Source organism: Pleurodeles waltl, chromosome 9 (assembly GCF_031143425.1).
Source record: "Pleurodeles waltl isolate 20211129_DDA chromosome 9, aPleWal1.hap1.20221129, whole genome shotgun sequence".
Taxonomy (NCBI): domain Eukaryota; kingdom Metazoa; phylum Chordata; class Amphibia; order Caudata; family Salamandridae; genus Pleurodeles; species Pleurodeles waltl.
In genome coordinates, this window is record NC_090448.1 from 1,180,785,612 (window position 1) to 1,180,808,325 (window position 22,714).

Consider the following 22,714-nt stretch of genomic DNA (forward strand, 5'->3'; position numbering starts at 1 on the left):
CCTTTCTCTCGCTTGTGAGCTTCTCCCTTCGCCTTTCTCTCGCCTGTGAGCTTCTCTCTTCGCCTTTCTCTCGCCTGTGAGCTCCTCCCTTTGCCTTTCTATCGCCTGGGAGCTCCTCCCTTCGCCTTTCTATCGCCTGTGAGCTTCTCCCTTTGCCTTTCTCTCTCCTGTGAGCTTCTCCCTTGGCCTTTCTCTCTCCTGTGAGCTCCTCCCTTGGCCTTTCTCTCGCCTGTGAGCTCCTCCCTTCGCCTTTCTCTCGCCTGTGAGCTCCTCCCTTGGCCTTTCTCTCGCCTGTGAGCTTCTCCCTTTGCCTTTCTCTCGCCTGTGAGCTCTCCCTTTGCCTTTCTCTCGCCTGTGAGCTTCTTTCTTTGCCTTTCTCTTGCCTGGGAACTTCTCCCTTTGCCTTTCTCTCGCCTGGGAGCTTCTCCCTTCACCTTTCTCTCGCCTGGGAGCTTATCCCTTCACCTTTCTCTCGCCTTGGAGCTTCTCGTGAGCTTCTCTCTTCGCCTTTCTCTCGCCTGTGAGCATCTCCCTTCGCCTTTCTCTCTCCTGTGAGCTTCTCCCTTTGCCTTTCTCTGACCTGTGAGCTTCTCCCTTTGCCTTTCTCTGACCTGTGAGCTTCTCCCTTTGCCTTTCTGTCGCCTGTGAGCTTCTCCCTTTGCCTTTCTCTCGCCTGTGAGCTTCTCCCTTTGCCTTTCTCTCGCCTGTGAGCATCTCCCTTCGCCTTTCTCTCGCCTGTGAGCATCTCCCTTCGCCTTTCTCTCGCCTGTGAGCTCCTCCCTTGGCCTTTCTCTTGCCTGTGAGCTCCTCCCTTGGCCTTTCTCTCGCCTGTGAGCTCTCCCTTTGCCTTTCTCTCGCCTGTGAGCTTCTCTCTTCACCTTTCTCTCGCATGGGAGCTTCTCCCTTTGCCTTTCTCTCGCCTGTGAGCTTCTTTCTTTGCCTTTATCTTGCCTGGGAGCTTCTCCCTTCGCCTTTCTCTCGCATGGGAGCTTCTCCCTTCCCCTTTCTCTCGCCTGGGAGCTTCTCCCTTCACCTTTCTCTCGCCTGGGAGCTTCTCGTGAGCTTCTCCCTTCGCCTTTCTCTCGCCTGGGAACTTCTTTCTTTGCCTTTCTCTGCCCTGTGAGCTTCTCCCTTTGCCTTTCTTTCGCCTGTGAGGTTCCCCCTTCGCCTTTCTCTCACCTGTGAGCTTCTCACTTCGCGTTTCTCTCGCCTGTGAGCTTCTCCCTTCGCGTTTCTCTCGCCTGTGAGCTTCTCCCTTCGCGTTTCTCTCGCCTGTGAGCTTCTCCCTTTGCTTTTCTCTCGCCTGTGAGCTTCTCCCTTTTGCCTTTCTCTCGCCTCTGAGCTTCTCCCTTTGCCTTTCTCTCGCCTGTGAGCTCTCCCTTTGCCTTTCTCTCGCCTGTGAGCTTCTCCCTTTGCCTTTCTCTCGCCTGTGAGCTCTCCCTTTGCCTTTCTCTCGCCTGTGAGCTTCTCCCTTTGCCTTTCTCTCGCCTGTGAGCTCTCCCTTTGCCTTTCTCTCGCCTGTGAGCTTCTCCCTTTGCCTTTCTCTCGCCTGTGAGCTCTCCCTTTGCCTTTCTCTCGCCTGTGAGCTTCTCCCTTTGCCTTTCTCTCGCCTGTGAGCTCTCCCTTTGCCTTTCTCTCGCCTGTGAGCTTCTCCCTTTGCCTTTCTCTCGCCTGTGAGCTTCTCCCTTTGCCTTTCTCTCGCCTGTGAGCTTCTCCCTTTGCCTTTCTCTCGCCTGTGAGCTTCTTTCTTTGCCTTTATCTGCCCTGTGAGCTTCTCCCTTTGCCTTTCTCTCGCCTGTGAGCTCTCCCTTTGCCTTTCTCTCGCCTGTGAGCTCTCCCTTTGCCTTTCTTTCGCCTGTGAGCTTCTCCCTTTGCCTTTCTCTCGCCTGTGAGCTTCTCCCTTCGCCTTTCTCTCGCCTGTGAGCTCTCCCTTCGCCTTTCTCTCGCCTGTGAGCATCTCGCGTTGCCTTTCTCTCGCCTGTGAGCTTCTCCCTTTGCCTTTCTCTCGCCTGTGAGGTTCCCCCTTCGCCTTTCTCTCACCTGTGAGCTTCTCCCTTCGCGTTTCTCTCGCCTGTGAGGTTCTCCCTTCGCGTTTCTCTCGCCTGTGAGGTTCTCCCTTCGCGTTTCTCTCGCCTCTGAGCTTCTCCCTTTGCCTTTCTCTCACCTGTGAGCTTCTCCCTTTTGCCTTTCTCTCGCCTCTGAGCTTCTCCCTTTGCCTTTCTCTCGCCTGTGAGTTCCCCATTTGCCTTTCTCTCGCCTGTGAGCTTCTCCCTTGGCCTTTCTCTCGCCTGTGAGCTTCTCCCTTTGCCTTTCTCTCGCCTGTGAGCTCTCCCTTTGCCTTTCTCTCGCCTGTGAGCTCCTCCCTTCGCCTTTCTCTTGCCTGTGAGCTTCTCCCTTTGCCTTTCTCTCGCCTGTGAGCTTCTCCCTTTGCCTTTCTCTGACCTGTGAGCTTCTCCCTTTGCCTTTCTCTCGCCTGTGAGCTTCTCCCTTTGCCTTTCTCTCGCCTGTGAGCTTCTCCCTTTGCCTTTCTCTCGCCTGTGAGCATCTCCCTTCGCCTTTCTCTCTCCTGTGAGCTTCTCCCTTTGCCTTTCTCTGACCTGTGAGCTTCTCCCTTTGCCTTTCTCTCGCCAGTGAGCTTCTCCCTTCGCCTTTCTCTCGCCTGTGAGCTTCTCCCTTCGCCTTTCTCTCGCCTGTGAGCTTCTCCCTTTGCCTTTCTCTCGCCTGTGAGCTTCTCCCTTTGCCTTTCTCTCGCCTGTGAGCTTCTCCCTTTGCCTTTCTCTCGCCTGTGAGCTTCTCCCTTTGCCTTTCTCTCGCCTGTGAGCTTCTCCCTTTGCCTTTCTCTCGCCTGTGAGCTTCTCCCTTTGCCTTTCTCTCGCCTGTGAGCTTCTCTCTTTGCCTTTCTCTCGCCTGTGAGCTTCTCTCTTTGCCTTTCTCTCGCCTGTGAGCTTCTCCCTTCGCCTATCTCTCGCCTGTGAGCTTCTCCCTTCGCCTATCTCTCGCCTGTGAGCTTCTCCCTTCGCCTATCTCTCGCCTGTGAGCTTCTCCCTTCGCCTTTCTCTCGCCTGTGAGCTTCTCCCTTCGCCTTTCTCTCGCCTGTGAGCTTCTCCCTTTGCCTTTCTCTCGCCTGTGAGCTTCTCCCTTTGCCTTTCTCTCGCCTGTGAGCTTCTCCCTTTGCCTTTCTCTCGCCTGTGAGCTTCTCCCTTTGCCTTTCTCTCGCCTGTGAGCATCTCCCTTTGCCTTTCTCTCGCCAGTGAGCTTCTCCCTTTGCCTTTCTCTCGCCTGTGAGCTTCTCCCTTTGCCTTTCTCTCGCCTGTGAGCTTCTCCCTTTGCCTTTCTCTCGCCTGTGAGCTTCTCCCTTCACCTTTGTCTCGCCTGTGAGCTTCTCCCTTCACCTTTCTCTCGCCTGTGAGCTTCTCCCTTCGCCTGTGAGCTTCTCCCTTCACCTTTGTCTCGCCTGTGAGCTTCTCCCTTCACCTTTCTCTCGCCTGTGAGCTTCTCCCTTCGCCTGTGAGCTTCTCCCTTTGCCTTTCTCTCGCCTGTGAGCTTCTCCCTTTGCCTTTCTCTCGCCTGTGAGCTTCTCCCTTTGCCTTTCTCTCGCCTGTGAGCTTCTCCCTTTGCCTTTCTCTCGCCTGTGAGCTTCTCCCTTTGCCTTTCTCTCGCCTGTGAGCTTCTCTCTTTGCCTTTCTCTCGCCTGTGAGCTTCTCTCTTTGCCTTTCTCTCGCCTGTGAGCTTCTCCCTTTGCCTTTCTCTCGCCTGTGAGCTTCTCTCTTTGCCTTTCTCTCGCCTGTGAGCTTCTCCCTTTGCCTTTCTCTCGCCTGTGAGCTTCTCCCTTTGCCTTTCTCTCGCCTGTGAGCTTCTCCCTTGGCCTTTCTCTCGCCTGTGAGCTTCTCCCTTCGTCTGTGAGCTTCTCCCTTCGCCTGTGAGCTTCTCCCTTCGCCTTCTTTTGTTCTGTTTTGTGTTCCTTCTGCCCACCCACCATTTTGCAACCCCACCCTCCGTGTTGCTTTCCTCTGCATCCACTTCTCTGTTGAAAGATTTTCAAATAATGTTTTGATGCTAGTTTTTTTAAAGTTATTTACTTATCCATCTCAGATTGGTAAACGTAAATAAAAAGGTGCCTGCATCATTATGCAGGCGTGTACATGCCCTCGCCTCCAAAATGAGGGGGCTGCAGCATCACATGCACGTGTGACATTTGCCTGTTTTCAAAGCCTTTATGTGACATTGCAATGCCTTATGCGTGACACTGTGAGTGACACTTTGTCGTAAGTAGAACAAGGCAGAGAGGTTCATGAATGAGAGAGACTTTAGAAATTACCTCCACATTTTTACAATATAATAGTTTAAAATGTCCTTAAAAGAGCCCTGATGTTCCTGAGATGCCTCTGCAAGTGCCCCATTCTATTGTGTAGTTCCCGGAGCCTCTCGGGTACCCTTGTTCGACGCCAGGAAGGATGAGTGTTGAACAGTTGTACTCTCTCCAGTAAGTCATCGCCAGTAAAGGACCGATCTGTGCCATTCTTGGGATCTGGCACACTGAGCTCTGAACACCGCAGAACTCTGGCAAGTACTGGGTCAGCTGCTGCCATTGGGTGAGAATCTTCTTGGAAGCTCAACTGGTCTGTGAATAGAAAGGAGAGAGGGACTCCCTTTAATGGCACCAAACTTGTGAAAATGGTCCTCGGCCAATATTCGCTGTTAGAAATGGGTTTAATTTGAGGCTCACTTAAGGGTGGCCAGGACACTACGAGCCCATTCCTGATGTTTGATCAACCAGAGTCAGGTGTGTTCATGTTTTTCAGTATGTTAGACAAGACTACAGTTCCCAGAATGCTGCAGGTTATCAAATGAAATGGCAGCTGTAAAGAGGGTAGGTTGCTCACATTAACTGATATGCTACATTGGGTAGCAACCCTCTGAAGCAACGTGTCAAATGCATTCTCCTGAGGGAAATAGTGAAAAATAGCTCTGATTATTCAAGATACCTGAGAGAGATCTGACATTTAACGTCACACTGGCAGTTTATTAGGTGATGTGAAACTACCTGTGCATTAGAGCTGTGTTTGGCTTTCAGTTGTAAATCTCTGGAGCAAAAATGTGGCACTTGGGCCAAGGGGGTTTAAGAGCCCACTGCATATTATTATTGACTTTTAGCATTTAAATGAGGGACAGGAGTCTGGTTTCCCTTGCTTGCTCAGACCCATGTGGGACATAAGAGAATGCTGTGTAGTGACCCTTGGCCTATGTGCCAATAACACTGCTGAATTATAGATAGCCACAGCCCTGGGTGACAGACTGTTCCCCACAGAAAACTGAACTCCTGTCCCAGCTCCATCAGGTTGGCAGCTGCACAATTCTGTGCTCAGAAGATTAGAGCTTCTAAAACAAGCCTTGCTAGACACAAGGGTTTTGAACTGGCCCAGGATTCCCACACGACTTTAGAATTCATTTAAAGGCCTCCTACTATAGAAACTCCTTTTCAAGCCTCTAAGAGTCTCCGTTTGATTCTGTGGTGTCATGGGTAGCCGAGTGTACAGGCACCTGGTACCCGGAACCGTGACCCCATGCACTCCTCCCGTTCCAAGCAGGCTGCTGGTGGCTGTGAAGGAGGGAAGGGGCAGTGCCAGTCTCTGCCACTTGTCTCATTGAGGTCACCACTCGCAGTGATCCAGGCCGCAGGTCTTGCGTGTCTCTAAGAGAAAGCGCTTTAGGGCCTAGAGCGGCTCGCTCCAGGCTCCAGTCACAGATTATAACAACAAACCCTGTGCACATCTCTTGCTATCACTTCTCCTGGACCCCGGTCTCTCTGGCTGCAGGGAAGGCTGCGAGCTTACACAGGCTCTAAACACAGCCAGCAGAGCGCCTCCAGCAAAGGAAAAGGTCCTATTGCGCGATTAATAGATTTCAGTGCGGGGATGCGGAGACGAGCACTGACACGTGTCAGTCTGACCCCTAATGCGTGGTACTTGGCAGGGATGCAGCATTCACTTTACCTTTGCTATTTTTTTTTAGCCACGCTGCGCAGCATTGGCAGAGCGATGCAGCATCTCCAAAAACATTTGAAAAGACAGTAGGTTCAAAAGGCAAGACCCAGTGGCTTTGCCAGCTCTGGCTTTTTAATTGACCCTTTGAATTATGCCACCGCCATTTTTAGAAATATTTTATTATGACAATACTTCGTAGCATCCGGGCTCGGGACAGCACTGTCCGACGCTGTTGGCAAAACCGGTAGTTCCCAAAGGCGAGACCTATTGCTTTGCCGAAGCCTGGTCATATATTGCTCTTAAACCCTTGTTTTCAATGGCAGTCCCTAGGAGCGCGTCACTTCAGTGAACGGCCACCGGGTGGCGCTGTGCTCCCACCTTTAGCGTAAGCGGCTCTCACTCTAGGCCGAGGATGCGCTGGGATGGCGGCTGCACGTTGTATTTTCCTTCTCTTGTCCGGCGGCTGCTCCTGAGCCCATTGTGCTTGTAATGAGCTCCGTTTTAGCTCGCCGGTTCGTTTTTCGAGGAGTGCTAATGTCCGCCTTTTAGCGGCGAGATGCTGTACCTGAAAGGCAGTCTCTTCCCTCTCACCCACTGCACTGGCTAACTCCTGATCGCTTCCAAGAAAACAAGCATTTGTAAAGCCAATAGGTCTGTCTTGAAGAGCCCTATCAAGTCTCCCAGGTTCACGCGTAATGTGATGCTGCAGTCCGAGTTTTTTCTTTGAATTCTGGGACTTGTAGTCTTTTTCTTACATTATACTTAGGGCTTCCGGCTTTTTGGTTTTCGTTTTTTAAACATTTCCATCTGTATTTATTTTTTGGTCGTCTTATTGGGATTTCTCCATATTTATTTTGTGTTTTGAAAATAAATAGAGTTGCAAAATGGTACATTTCCACATTTATTTACCTGATAAACATGGGCTTATACTCTGATGCTCGTCGCCTTTTACGAAATTAAGCATTTAACTACAACAGAAAAGCTACACCCACAGATACGTTTCAGCCTTATACTACAAGTATATGTGAACATTTGCCTTGATTTAGGGATATTTCAACCTGTTTTTTAACTCCCATACAGTCTGCCTGCTAAGCTGTTTGTTGTCTTGGAATTCATGAAAGACCGCATGAAGAGTCACTCATAAGAAACACAATTTCAGTATTTTTTCGTTCTTAAAAATAAATACAGACAGGAAACATATTGTTTTCTGTCTGTATTTACCTGTAAAAATCAGTAAAAAAGAAAAGCTAGGAGCCTTAATTACAAAACAGGACTATAAGTCCCACAAAAACCTGAACTGGAGCAGCACATCATGCGTGGACCTAGGAAACTTGGCAGCTTTGTGAACTGGAGCAGCACATCATGCATGGACCTGGGAATCTAGGCAGCTATGTGGACTGGAGAAGTACATCACGCATGGACCTGGAGCAGCACATCATGCATGGACCTGGGAATCTAGGCAGCTATGTGGACTGGAGAAGTACATCACGCATGGACCTGGAGCAGCAGATCATGCATGGACCTGGGAATCTTGGCAGCTATGTGGACTGGAGAAGTACATCACGCATGGACCTGGAGCAGCAGATCATGCATGGACCTGGGAATCTTGGCAGCTATGTGGACTGGAGAAGTACATCACGCATGCACCTGGAGCAGCACATCACGCATGGACCTGGGAATCTTGGCAGCTATGTGGACTGGAGCAGCACATCACGCATGGACTTGGGAATCTTGGCAGTTATGCTTGAAGACCAACTGTCATTGCTTTTTGTGATGCTGTGCAGTATTGGGTGAGAAAAGAGAAAAACGAAAAAGGCTTGATGAGGCAGCTGCTGTTGGCAGGCACATCGTTCTCCTGGTGTGCGCATGCGTCACAACTGCAGAATGATGCAGGTACCATTTTCTTTTTCTTTTTTTATTTACTGATCCATGGTGCCGGATGCCACTCAGATTAGTAAATAGAAAAAAAAAATGAATTTTATTGGTGCAAAACGTTTTTGGGAATGTGGAGGGGCCTACAGCTAATGGCAGCCAGAGGGCCATCCAAAAATCAAAATCAAAACCTTTTCTTAAAGGGACTGCAAGGGTGTGGGAGCATAGAGGAGGTGGTGAGGGCACGTGAGGGTAGGTAGTGGGGGAGGCAATGGGGAATTGATCTCTCTATTAAAAATGACTCCGACACTATACACGTGTCTACTCCAAGCTGGCAGCAAGGAACACACTGCTCAAGTATAATAGCCATCACCCAGAAGTCTTAGACAACTTACACTTTGGGCAATTTGTACGCATTAGGTGGAATTGCACTAAGAACGTGGATTATTTTAAAGAAGCAACAACATTGTCATCTAAATTGGTTGCTAGAGGGTATCCCTGTCGTCTCGTAAAAAGATCTCTTAAACAAGCATGGCATTATGACCGGATTCACTTCTAAAAGTTGTTTTGCATGTGTAACCATGTTCGGGACAAAATCTAATAAGATAAAACGATTACATTTAAAAATTAGCATCTCTTGCATCCAGAAAATGTCATGTTGGAAAAGCCTGTGTTTTCTTTTAAGAGGGCCAGAAACCTGGGAGACAGATTGGTAAAGGCATATATAGAACCTCAGAGGACGACATTGACTCAATTGCGGGGCGTTGGACCGGTCGCTGGCGACCATCCATGTGGAAATTGTACAGCATGTGCTACCACGACTATTGCTAAAACGTGTTTTGAATGGACTAACATGGTAACTCGGACTAATCTCTAACAGTACCTCAAAGAAATCATTTATTGTATTGAATGTCTTTGCACCCTCAAGTATATTGGTAAAATGGCTTGGGAGGTTTGTCGTCACGTTCTACAACACCTATTTAGAATCCAAATAAGAGCCTGATTTACAAATTGGCAGACGGGCTGATCCGTCACAACAGTGACAGATATCCTGTCCACAAAATGTAAAATCCCATAGAATTGAATGGGATTTAGATTTCGGTGGGCGGGATATCCATCACCATTGCAACAGAGTAATCCGTCCACAGAGTTCTAAATCCGACTCCGAATGCTCTATTAGTTGACAACTACAAGACATTTGCACGTGCTGCCAATCAAATGGCACAGTTTTTACTGGAAGTGATCGGTAACTGCAAATGAAAACATGATGCGGGTTGGTTGCTCACATTAACGGAGAAGAGATGGATTTGGTAAGTGAACACCATCAGGAAAGGTCTCAACCTGCAGGTGAAATGGGACTCTTTACCCACCCTCTAAGTTTCTTTTCTCTTGATATGGCCGTGCCCCTCATCTGTGATGTCAGATGCAAGCTTTTGTCTATTTTCCAGGTGTCTGAACAAATTGTCCCTTTCCAAGAAGGTGCCTTTTTCTGCTTTATGATTTTCTTTAAGTATAACAACTAGGAGACTTCTAGGTATTCTGGTGAATGTTACATTTCCTATTTTTTGGATAACTGATTGATGTATTTACATAGTGTCTATGTACACTGTCTTCAGACTATGCTGTGGTTTGAATACATTTGCCGTTCCAAGATGGCGCGCACTATCCCCGAGCATGTTTTGTGTTGTGCTCATTAAATGAAGCAGAGACTTGTGGATGTATTTGTTTAATTACACCCCCTTATCGTTTTTTCCCTTGTTGGTCCACAGATGTGAATTAGCTCGGTAACCATTTCAGTTGTGAGATTTCTGTAACTTCGTTCCTGTTCATGACATTCACAAGATAAGTAATCATATACTATTCTCCGTTCAAAGATGGTGTCTGTATTTTCCTGACACGTCACGTGATTAGCTCCTTACCAGCCTGTATGCACTTTTGTAGCGTCTTTGTGACCGTGTTTGTAATTAAGTGGCGTTTTTTAGGCCGAACCTGCAGACAGTGCGCATGTGCTGCTGCCACTAGGCGACCTTCTGTTTCTTTAAAAAAAATAAAAATCTAAACAAGCATCAATGAAATAGGTCTTGCATATTTCGAACAAGTTAATTGTCATCTTTTGACAACAGCGCTCAAGAGCAAAAACAAAAGAAAACGTGAGAAGAAACTGAGAAAAGACGATTTGGCAAAATAAAATAGCTTTAAAAAATAAACTTTGCGATTGTGTGCCTGCTGGGCGCGTTTTTGCCAGCCACAAGCCTTCTGTTTGTGGGGCACTCAAAGTTAAAAACAGCGAAACAGTACCTCAATCACGTTCGGAGCAGGGGACGGACACTGATTAAATTGAATCAATTAGTGCTTGATCCCTGCTCCGCACAGAGGAACGGACATGATGCTGGGTGTTCCTTGATGAATTACGAGGCTGTAAAGAAGAGTGCCACACAAACCAACGAATGGTGAGCGACAGGCGGGCTCCAAGCCCTTTACTGAAGACAACAGAGTCTTGCATACTAGACGCTAGCGCACGCACTCGCAGGCTCCACCCTAAAAAGGGCCCCCTAGCCTGCTCTTTACTCACAGTTGGTTGGGGTCTTTATCGCTCTTTTTTGCTGTGTTCCAATTCGTCAGCGCAAAACGTCACTTCCTTCTCTCTTGGTGTGGAGTTTGGACCAAGTACTAATTAGTTAAAGTTAATTAGTGTCCCTCCGCTGCTTAGGCTGCAGTTGAGGTACTATTTATTTCGTTGCATTTTTATATAGCGCCAACCTGACCCGAAGGTATTGGAGCGCTTTCTACAAGTCCCAGTTACCATATGCAAGTCCACTTTCATTTTTTGGCACGGGGAGATTATTTTCACACTATAAATGTGTTTTGCTTTAACACGAGGCCCAGCTTTACAGTAACCAGACGTCCCTGATTTCCCCGCACAGTCCCAGTGTTTTTAACTTGGCTCCCAGGGTACCGATACTTTTCCTAGAATTAAATAAATGTCCTGTTTTTTAGCGAATGTTCAGGGGAGCATTAGCACTGCAAGGAAAGCATGTTCCACGGGCTCCCCGGCCCTCTCCCATGCCAGGCATCTCTCAGTATTCACTGCTCCTGCCTGCCCTCACTTCCGGTCTAAGACAGCTCCTAGAAGCCGAGCTTGACACCACACTTGTAGCTTATCTTCACTGTTGCGACCTGGGCCTGATTAGGAAGCAGCCTCCACACGGGTACATCTTTGTGTGGCTGCATGCAGCAGTTGGCATCACCGGGTCAGCAGCTCTGAAGCACCCTGGACACAAGCAGACGCTTCTTTCTTCAGCAGTTTGTTGTCATTTGTCGGAGCCAAAATGTACACATTTAAAGTGATCCACAGAACTTACCTGTATTATTTTATTCTGTATTTTAAATGAACACACTGATTTTGCCGAGTAGTCTGCCTTTTCTTGCACGTTTTGAAAGGGAAGTCTGTGTGGTGAGGTCTCTGTAAAAATGTAAATTAGCACTTGTATAGCGCACTACTCACCCGTTAGGGTCTCAAGGCGCTGTACTCATACCGCTATGGAACCCCTCCTGGCTTTTCCCTGTGAGGCGCCCACTCCTGAGCACCTCCAGGGTGAAGCCAGGCATCCAAGCGCTGTTGGGGCCGTTGTGGAGATTAAGCAAGCTATTGCCCAGAGTTGCAGAGTGGGACCCATGAATTAGATTAGGCACCGAGGCGAGAATTATCTGGTCAAGGGGAATTGAGCCCAAGACCTGCTGAAGCGGGACTTGAACCCTGGTCCCGGGCCAGATCTCTGCATCAGGGTCTGCCGCTCTAACCATTGAGCCACACTTCTCCACTGCAGCTTGTCGATGCTCCACAGCACGGGTAAAAGGCATTGGCGAAGCAGTGGGTCCCAAAGGCGAGACCTTTCGGCTTTGCCAATGCTTGTTTAGGCTGTTGCTTTACTCATAGTGCATTTCAGCCCTGAGTTTCTTACGTTTATTATATTTCTTCAGATTATTGAAAGATTGCAGAACTTCCAGCTGTTCAATCTTACAACATTGGGCTAAACAGTGATTACCTCTGAGGGTAGAGGTGTGATGTCGGATTTGGGACTTTTACTGATCCCGTATTTGCCTTCCTTTATAGGTAGACCACGGTTTAGTGACGGCTGATGTCCTCGGTAGGTTTTATGTTTTTTATGCAGTTGTGCAGTTTGGATATGCAGGCACCTTTTCGCTGTAGTTTGATTAGGTGCACTTTTTATTTTTGGTTTATGAAGCACATTGATGGTGAGTGATCTACATTTATAATTTTATTTTTTTCAGTTCTTTCTTTGAATTTGTATTGATGTTTCTGTATTTTGCCAGGGTCCTCGGGGGCTTCTGTTTTCGTCAGTCAGTCCTGAAGGTGGTCTCCTGGGCTCGTTAGCCGCCGACAGTTGGTCCTCTCTAACCTCTGTCATTCGAGTTTATTCATTTGCAACTGAACTTTGAATCTTGGCTGGACCAGGTCAGGAGGTCTGTGATGTGTTAGGTGGGTATTCCAATCCCAGGGGGTCGTCTCTCCTGGGGGCAGGGGTGTGTGATCCCCTCCTGTGGACAGCAGAGGGTTGGGGGGTCTCTCTCTGGGGGCAAAGGGGCCTGAGCCCCTCCTGAGGACAGCAGATGAGCGTGGGTCTCTCCTGGGGGCAGGAATATGTGAGCCCTGACGTTAGTCCCCCCTCCCCCCCCCCCCCAGTGCGTGCATGCCTAGGGTGCCCAGCAGACATTCCAGTCGCCCCCATGGTGTGCTCTCTGAGGCCTAAGTTACACCTAAGGCCCGGGTGCTGCCCTGCAACACTCCCCAGGTGTGAGTGCAGTGTCATGTGTCACACTGTCCTCAGGCCCAATACACAAAGCTGTTTGTGCACTTAAGTGGCACTTGGCTGCTCAAACATCAGTTTGTTATGAGTGTAAATAACAATTTGTGTCTCTCCAACCCACTCGTTAAAGGATTTCCTTCCACGTCTGATGATCGCAGTGTAGTCGGCAGGATCGGGCTGTGATCTGGGGAGCATGTGCCCCAATCCTGGCTGGGCAACCTCCGCCCTCCATCATTACGAGGTCAGTACACTGGGTATCATGAAAGGGTAATATCACCATCTGCTGTTTACAGTGCCTAGAAATGTCAGAAGTGCTCTGTATAGCGCTATACAACAAGCGTGTTATTATTGGCCCCCCTCAAGGGCCCAGCGATGGCAGTCTGAGGTCGGAGACATGCAAGCAAGCAGGGTGGCCCTCACTGCGGAAACATGCAGATCACTGCTCCTGGTGTCAAAAACCTGGTGTTAGGGCTTAAAGGGAAGGAACACCCCACAAATAGGAGGGGCAGCTAACATACATGCAGTCTGAGGGCTCTGTCGTGTATAGTCTGAGCACTGTGGCATGTGCCACACATGCATCCTAAGGGCTCTGTCATGTATCATGTATACAGTCTTAGCGCTGTGGTATATGCCACGCATGCAGCCTAAGGGCTCTGTCATGTATCATGTGTACAGTCTTAGGTCTGTGGTATGTGCCACACATGGAGCCTAAGGGCTCTATCATGCATCATGTGTACAGTCTTAGGTCTGTGGTATATGCCACGCATGCAGCCTGAGGGCTCTGTCATGTATCATGTGTACAGTCTTAGCTCTGTGGTATATGCCACGCATGCAGCCTGAGGGCTCTCTCATGTATCATGTGTAAAGTCTTAGCTCTGTGGTATGTGCCACACATCCAGCCTAAGGGCTCTGTCATGCATCATGTGTACAGTCTTAGCTCTGTGGTATGTGCCACGCATACATCCTAAGGGCTCTGTCATGCATCATGTGTACAGTCTTAGCTCTGTGGTATATGCCACGCATGCAGGCTAAGGGCTCTGTCATGTATCATGTGTACAGTCTTAGCTCTGTGGTATATGCCACACATGCAGCCTCAGGGCTCTGTCATGTATCATGTATACAGCCTTAGCGCTGTGGCATGTGCCATACATGAAGCCTGAGGGCTCTGTCATGTATACAGTCAGAGTGCTGTGGTATGTGCCACGCATGCAGCCTGAGGGCTCTATCATGTATTAATTCTTAGTGATGTGGTAAGTGCCACGCATGCAGCCTGAGGGCTCTATCATGTATACAGTCTTAGCGCTGTGGTAAGTGCCACGCATGCAGCCTGAGGGCTCTATCATGTGTACAGTCTTAGCGCTGTGGTAAGTGCCACGCATGCAGCCTGAGGCTCTATCATGTGTACAGTCTTAGCGCTGTGGTATGTGCCACGCATGCAGCCTGAGGGCTCTCTCATGTGTACAGTCTTAGCGCTGTGGTAAGTGCCACGCATGCAGCCTGAGGGATGTATCATGTATACAGTCTGAGCGCTGTGGTAAGTGCCACGCATGCAGCCTGAGGGATGTGTCATGTGTACAGTCTTAGCGCTGTGGTAAGTGCCACGCATGCAGCCTGAGGGATGTGTCATGTGTACAGTCTTAGCGCTGTGGTAAGTGCCACGCATGCAGCCTGAGGGATGTATCATGTATACAGTCTGAGCGCTGTGGTAAGTGCCACGCATGCAGCCTGAGGGATGTGTCATGTGTACAGTCTTAGCGCTGCGGTAAGTGCCACGCATGCAGCCTGAGGGATGTATCATGTATACAGTCTGAGCGCTGTGGCATGTGCCGCACTCTAAGTTGAGTGCAGTTTCCTCTGCCAGGTCTTGCCTCTTGGTGCTCTGCCATGAGACAGAAGCCTCTGAGCGCTGTGCCATGCGCCTCACAATAAGTCGGAGTGATGTGTCCTGTGCCAGGGTTTGCCTCTGAGCTCGTATCCTGTGCCAGGCCTTGCCTCTGGGCCCTGTGTCCTGTGCCATGCGCCTCAGACGGAGTCAGGGTGCAGTGTATGCCTTGCCTCTGGGCGCTGTGCCCTGAGGAAGAAGCCTCTAGGCCTTGTGCCATGACATAGAAGCCCCTGTGTGCTCTGTGGCACACACACCTTGCCTCTGAGCGCTGTGCCATGCGCCTCAGACGGAGTCAGGGTGCAGTGTATGCCTTGCCTCTGGGCGCTGTGCCCTGAGGAAGAAGCCTCTAGGCCTTGTGCCATGACATAGAAGCCCCTGTGTGCTCTGTGGCGCACACACCTTGCCTCTGAGCGCTGTGCCATGCGCCTCAGACGGAGTCAGGGTGCAGTGTATGCCTTGCCTCTGGGCGCTGTGCCCTGAGGAAGAAGCCTCTAGGCCTTGTGCCATGACATAGAAGCCCCTGTGTGCTCTGTGGCGCACACACCTTGCCTCTGAGCGCTGTGCCATGCGCTCACATGGAGTCCGAGTGCACTGTCGTGTGCCAGTCCTTGCCTCTGAGCGCTGTGCCACGTCCCACACAGGCAGTGTCTTGTGCCACACCTTGACTCTGAGCACTGTACCAAGTGCCAGTCTTGGAGAGTGCACTGTCCTGTGCAAGGCCGTACCTGTTGGTGTTGCACCATGAGACAGAAGCCTCTGTTTACCGTGTGCCACTCATAATTTGCCTCTGAGCGCTGTGCCATGAGACAGAAGCCTCTGGGCGCTGCGCCATGAGACAGAAGCCTCTGGGCGCTGCGCCATGCGCATCAGACGGAGTCAGAGTGCACTGTCCTTTGCCAGGCCTTGCCTCTGAGTGACATGTCCAATGCGTGGCATTGCCTCTTGGCGCTGTGCCATGAGACAGAAGCCTCTGGGCGCTGCGCCATGACATAGAAGCCCCTGTGCATCCTGTGGCCCGCACATCTTGCCTCTAAGCGCTGTGCCACGCGCCTCACATGGAGTCAGAGTGCAGCGTCCTTTGCCAGGCCTTGCCTCTGGGCGCCAGGCCTTGCCTCTTGGCACTGTGTCAAGAGACAGAAGCCTCTAGGCGCTGTGCCATGACATAGAAGCCCCTGTGCAACCTGTGCCTCTTGCACACCTTGCCTCTGAGCGCCATGTCCTGTGCAAGGCCTTGCCTCTTGGCTCTGGGCCATGAGACAGAAGCCTCTAGGCGCTGTGCCATGACATAGAAGCCCCTGTGCAACTTGTGCCTCTTGCACAACTTGCCTCTGAGCGCCATGTCCTGTGCAAGGCCTTGCCTCTTGGCGCTGTGCCATGTCATAGAAGCCTCTGGGCGCTGGGCCATGTCATAGAAGCCTCTGGGCGCTGGGCCATGTCATAAAAGCCTGTGTTCTCGGTGGCACGCACGCCGTGCTCTGTGCTTTCGCAGAGAGCGGTTTCCAAGAAGAGAAGGAACAGGACGGCCGCAGTCAGCTCCTGGAGTCCTGGTGCTGAAATTCTTTCTGCATCATTGTTCACGGCCGCGCCGTGAACTCCTGTCACGCTTTCTGGGCGCTGTGCCCGCGCGGGTATTCCGTGCCTGTGCCACTGACGCAGCGTGTGATCCCTGCCCGGGACAGTGCGCAGAGAGACATTCCGGGAAGTGCACTGACGTGGAGGCGCCCCAGGGGCTCCTGCTTCTCAAACCAGGCACTATAAACGAGCGCTTTCGAACCAGGCACTTCAAACCGGGCACTTCAAACCAGGCACTTGAAGTCAAGCCACTTTAAGCCAGGAGGCCACTTTGAGAGGCCACTTTAAGCCAGGAGGCCACTTGAAGCCAGGCCCTTTATACCGGCGCCTTACATTACCCAATCCTGATTCGCTTAATGTTGGTTTAGAGAAATCTCAGACTGTAAATATGACTGTCGTGAGGAAGCTTGGGAGGGTGTGTGTGTGTTGGGGGGGGCATGGGGGAGTTTGTTGTGCTGTCACTAATTAAAGGATGGGTGGGAACACCGGGCTCTTTGGAGGAGGGTGGGAATGCCCCCAAAGTTGGCTGTTTGTTGGTTTGCAGGAATATTCCTAGTGAATTCCCCGCCCGAGGCGCATGAAAGCGCCAAGAATAGAAGTGAGAAGCCCCCTTGGGGCGGAAACTATTCCAGCTGCTCCTGGGGTCGGCGGAGGGATGTCTTCTTCACTTGAAAAACATCTCTTTCTGCCTGAAAATGAACAAAGCGCGCGATACGGAGCTCGGAGGAATGAGCGGGCGTTTTCTGGGGTGACAGGCCGCCTTGGGGGAGCCGAGCCCGGGGTCTGACTGGGCTCTGAGAGCCACAGCACGAGCCGAGGCATAACAAAGGTCATTGAAAACATCCGAGAAAGAGTTTAGAATGAAAACAACTTCTTCATTTCTTAGTGTCTCAGGCACATACCTGTGTTTCACTGAACTGAGTGGCATTTATTGAGAGTAATGTCTGTAACATGAAGCGTTCAGCCTAACCCCAGACCCCGACGCAGCCACAGCCCACCTAACACGCCAGCGTCTCGTGTTCTTATTTATTTATGTAGCCCATACCATTCTTAAACGTGAAACACGAGCATAGAGGGCACATACTGTGCTGGATGGCTCCCATAGGCTCTGAAGGCTCCCAGTAATGCAGAGCGATGGGCGGGGATCACACGGTTTGGTGAAGTGGGGAGGCCGGGATTTGAGTCCAGGATTGCATGTAGCACAGTGCAATGATTGTAGGTCACGTCATTCTGGCGTCTGTTTCACACCAAAGGGCAGTGCTTTGTGTTCAGTTATTCAAGTATTTTTACTCACATAGTGTTATTATGTATACGTAGGTCAATAAATGCCCTTGTCACACCTTGATCCAAGCTGACACTCTACACACCTGTCCAGTCTTGAGATTTAAAGGTGGGCTTTTCAATTTGGAATGTTTTTAGCAAACCCTTTGAGGGCTCAAACCTCTTTGTTTTTTGCTAATTATTTCATTGTGTCCCTGAGGTTTTGAGCTTCTCCTAAAATTCTTTTTTTTTTTAAAGACAGCCAGAATTAACACTAATATAAATGTAGATCTTCTGTCTTCCCGTACACTGCTAGGGCCCCTGGTTTGGATCTTAAAGGAGCCTCAACACCCCAGTGACCGCAATTAAAACATAAACAAAACAAAGAGTTCTCAGACCCCCACGGTGTTTGCACCTAAGGTTGTGGCATTTCAAGGAGATGTGCAGGAGGGTTCCGGAGAGACTGTCTGCCGCTGTTAAAGTGTGTATTGTAATTGCATCGATAAGCTCAGTTCCTTCTTTAAAATCGGTGGGGTATGGGAAGGGAGATATAATGCCCCCGTGCACCCCGACTTCGAAATGTGGGGTATATCTCCATGGCCCCCCACGGTTCCACTGAAGGAGCTTCTGAGAATCCCAAACATGAGTGAATCTCTGACACCTGAGGCGTGAGCTGACGACTTGTCCCTTTAATATGGCGCTGTCCTGCCAGTTGTTAAGGGCCACAGTAACCTGTGCCGCAGGCTGCCTGGATGCCCGGCTGCAAAGGAAGACCCTGTTCAGTCTGGCTCTCTGTATGTAGCACTTTTAGGGGCTTTCACCCATCCTTCTTTAGCCATTGGCGGCTTTCAGCCATCCCTCTTCAGCCATTGGTGGCATTAAACCATCCTTCTTCTTTCATTGATGCCTTTCAGCCATCCCTCTTCTTCCATTGGTGACTTTCACCCATTCCTCTTCAGCCATTAGTGTCTTTCAGCCATCCCTCTTCTTCCATTGGTTGCTTTTAGCCATCCATCTTCTTCCATTGGTTGCTTTTAGCCATCCCTCTTCTTCCATTGGTTGCTTTTAGCCATCCCTCTTCATCCATTGGTGGTTTTCACCCATTCCTCTTCAGCCATTAGTGTCTTTCAGCCATCCCTCTTCTTCCATTGGTGGTTTTCAGCCATCCCTATTAATCCATTAGTGGCCTTCAACCATCCTTCTTCCATTGGCGGCTATCAGCCATTCCTCTTCACCCATTGGTGGCTCTCAACCATCCTTCTTCTTCCATTGATGCCTTTCAGACATCCCTCTTCTTCCATTGGTGGCTTTCACCCATCCCTCTTCTTCCATTGATGCCTTTCAGCCATCCCTCTCCTTCCATTGATTGCTTTTAGCCATCCCTTTTCATCCATTGGCGGCTTTCAGCCATCCCTCTTCAGTCATTGGCGGCTTTCAGCCATCCCTCTTCTTCCATTGGTGGCTTTCAGTCATCCCTATTAATCTATTGGTGGCTTTCAAACATCCTTCTTCCATTGGTGGCTTTCAGCCATCCCTCTTTATCCATTGGGGGTGCTCAGCCATCTCTCTTCATCCATTGATGGCTTTCAGCCTTCCCTCTTCACCCATTGGTGGCTTTCAGCCATCCCTATTAATCCATTAGTGGCTCTCAAACATCCTTCTTCCATTGGCAGCTTTCAGCCATCCCTCTTCATCCATTGGTGGTGCTCAGCCATCTCTCTTCATCCATTGGTGGCTTTCAGCCTTCCCTCTTCACCCATTGGTGGCTTTCAGCCTTCCCTCTTCTTCCATTGTTCTCTTGTCATGCCATTCACGTTCTAATTCTGAACATGAAAGCAGTAGTTCAGTTCAATTCAGATATTGGCTAACTTCACTGTGAGTGCCATTCTGCTCTTTCACACACAAAGTAGTCTATTTAATTTCTTTCAACGCTAAGGGCTGCTATGGCAATGTATGCTTCTTGTGACCAAAAAATAATTTTTGCTTTTAGGCATGTCTTTTTCATTTTGTCAAAGGTTTGTCATTTGCTCCATCAATAAAGTGTTGAAAAAACATGCTAAAACAAAACAAGCATTGACAAAGCTGGCAGCCAATGCCAGTCCAGTTAATTTTGCCAGTGCTTGTTTACATTATTCAGTCATGTCTGTAATGTAACTCTGATCCACAGTTGTGCCGTCTTCCATTGGCACCGGCCTCACCAGCCGGTCAGAAGCCGCCTGTTAGCCTGAAAACCCTCAGAGGCATCACCGGGGACATAATTGATTCTGCCTGACCCCTACTACCGTGGCCACAGTGACCTATGCTCTGATATGCATTAACTGGACACCTCTGCGTCAGGATTTCATTTCTCCCTCTCTCTTTTCAGGAGCTGCAGGAATTCCGGGACTTTGTGGACAGTCGCCCACCTTTTGATATAGTTATCGATGGGCTGAACGTGGCTAACATCTCTGGCAGGGGGGTCCGCTCGCAGATTGTAAGTACCGCGCCTGCTCTTTTCGTGACTGTATTGAGCTCTCATGAATGGTGGAGCTTCCTGCGGGTAGTGCTGCGTTATTATAGTAATGTGCAAGCATAATTAGGAGGACACCGGTAATGCTGTCTTGTGGGTCCCACTACTGGAGTGGCCTGGGTCCGCAGCACATGATTCAGGTGCAATAGCAGCGGTATTGTATTGGCACTTACATAGTGCTTCTGTGGCTTGCGAGGACTGAAGAAGTCTGTTATGCTTGCCTGCAAGTGTTGCTAGTTGCGTTGCCTGTAGAAGACATGGCTTGGTGTTGGTGTGTGTGGAGTTACCTTTGGAAGACATATCTTGGTGTCGTTGCTTGTGGAGTTACTTATAGAAGACAAGGCTTGGTGTTGATGTTTGTGAAGCTGCGTATAGAAGACATGGCTTGGTGTCGGTGCTTGTGGAGTTGCGTGTAGAAGACCTGGCTTGGTGTCGGTGCTTGTGGAGTTACTTCTAGAAGACATGGCTTGGTGTCGGTGCTTGTGGAGTTACCTATAGAAGACCTGGCTTGGTGTTGGTGCTTGTGGAGTTACCTCTAGAAGACATGGGTTGGTGTCGGTGCTTGTGGAGTTGCGTGTAGAAGACATGGCTTGGTGTTGTTCTTGTGGAGTTACCTATAGAAGATATAGGTTGGTGTTGGTGCTTGTGGCGTTTGATATGGAAGACCTGGCTTGGTGTCGGTGCTTGTGAAGTTGCGTATAGAAGACATGGCTTGGTGTTGATGTTTGTGAAGCTGCGTATAGAAGACATGGCTTGGGGTTGATGTTTGTGAAGCTGCGTATAGAAGACATAGCTTGGTGTCGGTGCTTGTGGAGTTGCGTATAGCAGACATAGCTAGGTGTCAGTGCTTGTGAAGTTGCTTATGGAAGACCTGGCTTGGCGTCAGTGCTTGTGAAGTTGCGTATAGAAGACATGGCTTGGTGTCAGTGGTTGTGGAGTTACCTATAGAAGACCTGGCTTGGTGTCGGTGCTTGTGGAGTTACCTCTAGAAGACATGGCTTGGTGTCGGTGCTTGTGGAGTTGCGTATAGCAGACATAGCTAGGTGTCGGTGCTTGTGAAGTTGCTTATGGAAGACCTGGCTTGGCGTCAGTGCTTGTGAAGTTGCGTATAGAAGACATGGCTTGGTGTAGGTGCTTGTGGAGTACCCTATAGAAGACAGCTTGGTGTCGGTGCTTGTGGAGTTACCTCTAGAAGACATAGCTTGGTGTTGGTGCTTGTGGAGTTGCATATAGAAGACATGGCTTGGTGTCAGTGCTTGTGGAGTTACTTCTAGAAGACATGGCTTGGTGTCGGTACTTGTGGAGTTACCTTTAGAAGACATAGCTTGGTGTCGGTGCTTGTGGAGTTACCTATAGAAGACATAGATTGGTGTCGGTGCTTGTGGAGTTACTTCTAGAAGACATGACTAGGTGTAGATGCTTGTGGAGTTACCTATAGAAGACATGGCTTGGTGTCGGTGCTTGTGGATTTACCTATAGAAGACATAGCTTGGTGTCGGTGCTTGTGGAGTTACCTATAGAAGACATAGCTTGGTGTCGGTGCTTGTGAAGTTACCTATAGAAGACATGGCATGGTGGTGTTGCTTGTGGAGTTACCTCTAGAAGACCTGGCTTGGTGTCGGTGCTTGTGGGGTTGCGTGTAGAAGACATGGCTTGGTGTTGGTGCTTGTGGAGTTACCCATAGAAGATATAGCTTGATGTCGGTGCTTGTGGCGTTTGATATGGAAGACATGGCTTGGTGTCGGTGCTTGTGGAGTTACTTCTAGAAGACATGGCTTGGTGTCGGTGCTTGTGGAGTTACCTTTAGAAGACATAGCTTGGTGTCGGTGCTTGTGGAGTTACCTATAGAAGAAATAGATTGGTGTCGGTGCTTGTGGAGTTACTTCTAGAAGACATGACTAGGTGTAGATGCTTGTGGAGTTACCTATAGAAGACATGGCTTGGTGTCGGTGCTTGTGGATTTACCTTTAGAAGACATAGCTTGGTGTCGGTGCTTGTGGAGTTACCTATAGAAGAAATAGATTGGTGTCGGTGCTTGTGGAGTTACTTCTAGAAGACATGACTAGGTGTAGATGCTTGTGGAGTTACCTATAGAAGACATGGCTTGGTGTCGGTGCTTGTGGATTTACCTATAGAAGACATAGCTTGGTGTCGGTGCTTGTGGAGTTACCTATAGAAGACGTAGATTGGTGTTGGTGCTTGTGGAGTTACCTATAGAAGACATGGCTTGGTGTCGGTGCTTGTGGAGTTACCTATAGAAGACATAGCTTGGTGTCGGTGCTTGTGAAGTTACCTATAGAAGACATGGCATGGTAGTGTTGCTTGTGGAGTTACCTCTAGAAGACCTGGCTTGGTGTCGATGCTTGTGGGGTTGCGTGTAGAAGACATGGCTTGGTGTTGGTGCTTGTGGAGTTACCCATAGAAGATATAGCTTGGTGTCGGTTCTTGCGGCGTTTGATATGGAAGACATGGCTTGGTGTCGGTGCTTGTGGAGTAGCGTGCAGAAGACATAGCTTGGTGTCGGTGCTTGTGGAGTAGCGTGTAGAAGACATGGCTTGGTGTCGGTGCTTGTGGAGTAGCGTGTAGAAGACATGGCTTGGTGTCGGTGCTTGTGGAGTTGCGTGTAGAAGACACAGCTTGGTGTAAGTGCTGGTGGAGTTGCGTATGGAAGACATTGCTTGGTGTCGGTGCTTGTGGCGTTTGATATGGAAGACCTGGCTTGGTGTTGATGCTTGGGGATTTACCTCTTGAAGACATGGCGTGGTGTCGGTGCTTGTGGAGTTATAAAGATAGATGGAATCAG

The 22,714-nt window shown here is 49.6% G+C and overlaps 1 protein-coding gene across 2 annotated transcripts in view; it reads left to right on the top strand.

Moving 5' to 3' along the window:
• The window catches only part of PRORP (protein only RNase P catalytic subunit), a 164,841-nt gene that overhangs the window by 56,528 nt on the left and 85,599 nt on the right, over positions 1–22,714 (top strand). The window contains exons 1-2 of one of the 2 annotated variants that reach the window (XM_069209116.1): positions 12,807–12,926; positions 19,768–19,875. In XM_069209116.1, the coding sequence (XP_069065217.1) occupies positions 12,879–12,926; positions 19,768–19,875 (156 nt within the window). In that variant the 5' untranslated portion in view covers positions 12,807–12,878. Of the gene's footprint in view, positions 1–12,806; positions 12,927–19,767; positions 19,876–22,714 lie in introns of those variants that run through there. The other variant, XM_069209115.1, reaches the window with a different exon arrangement.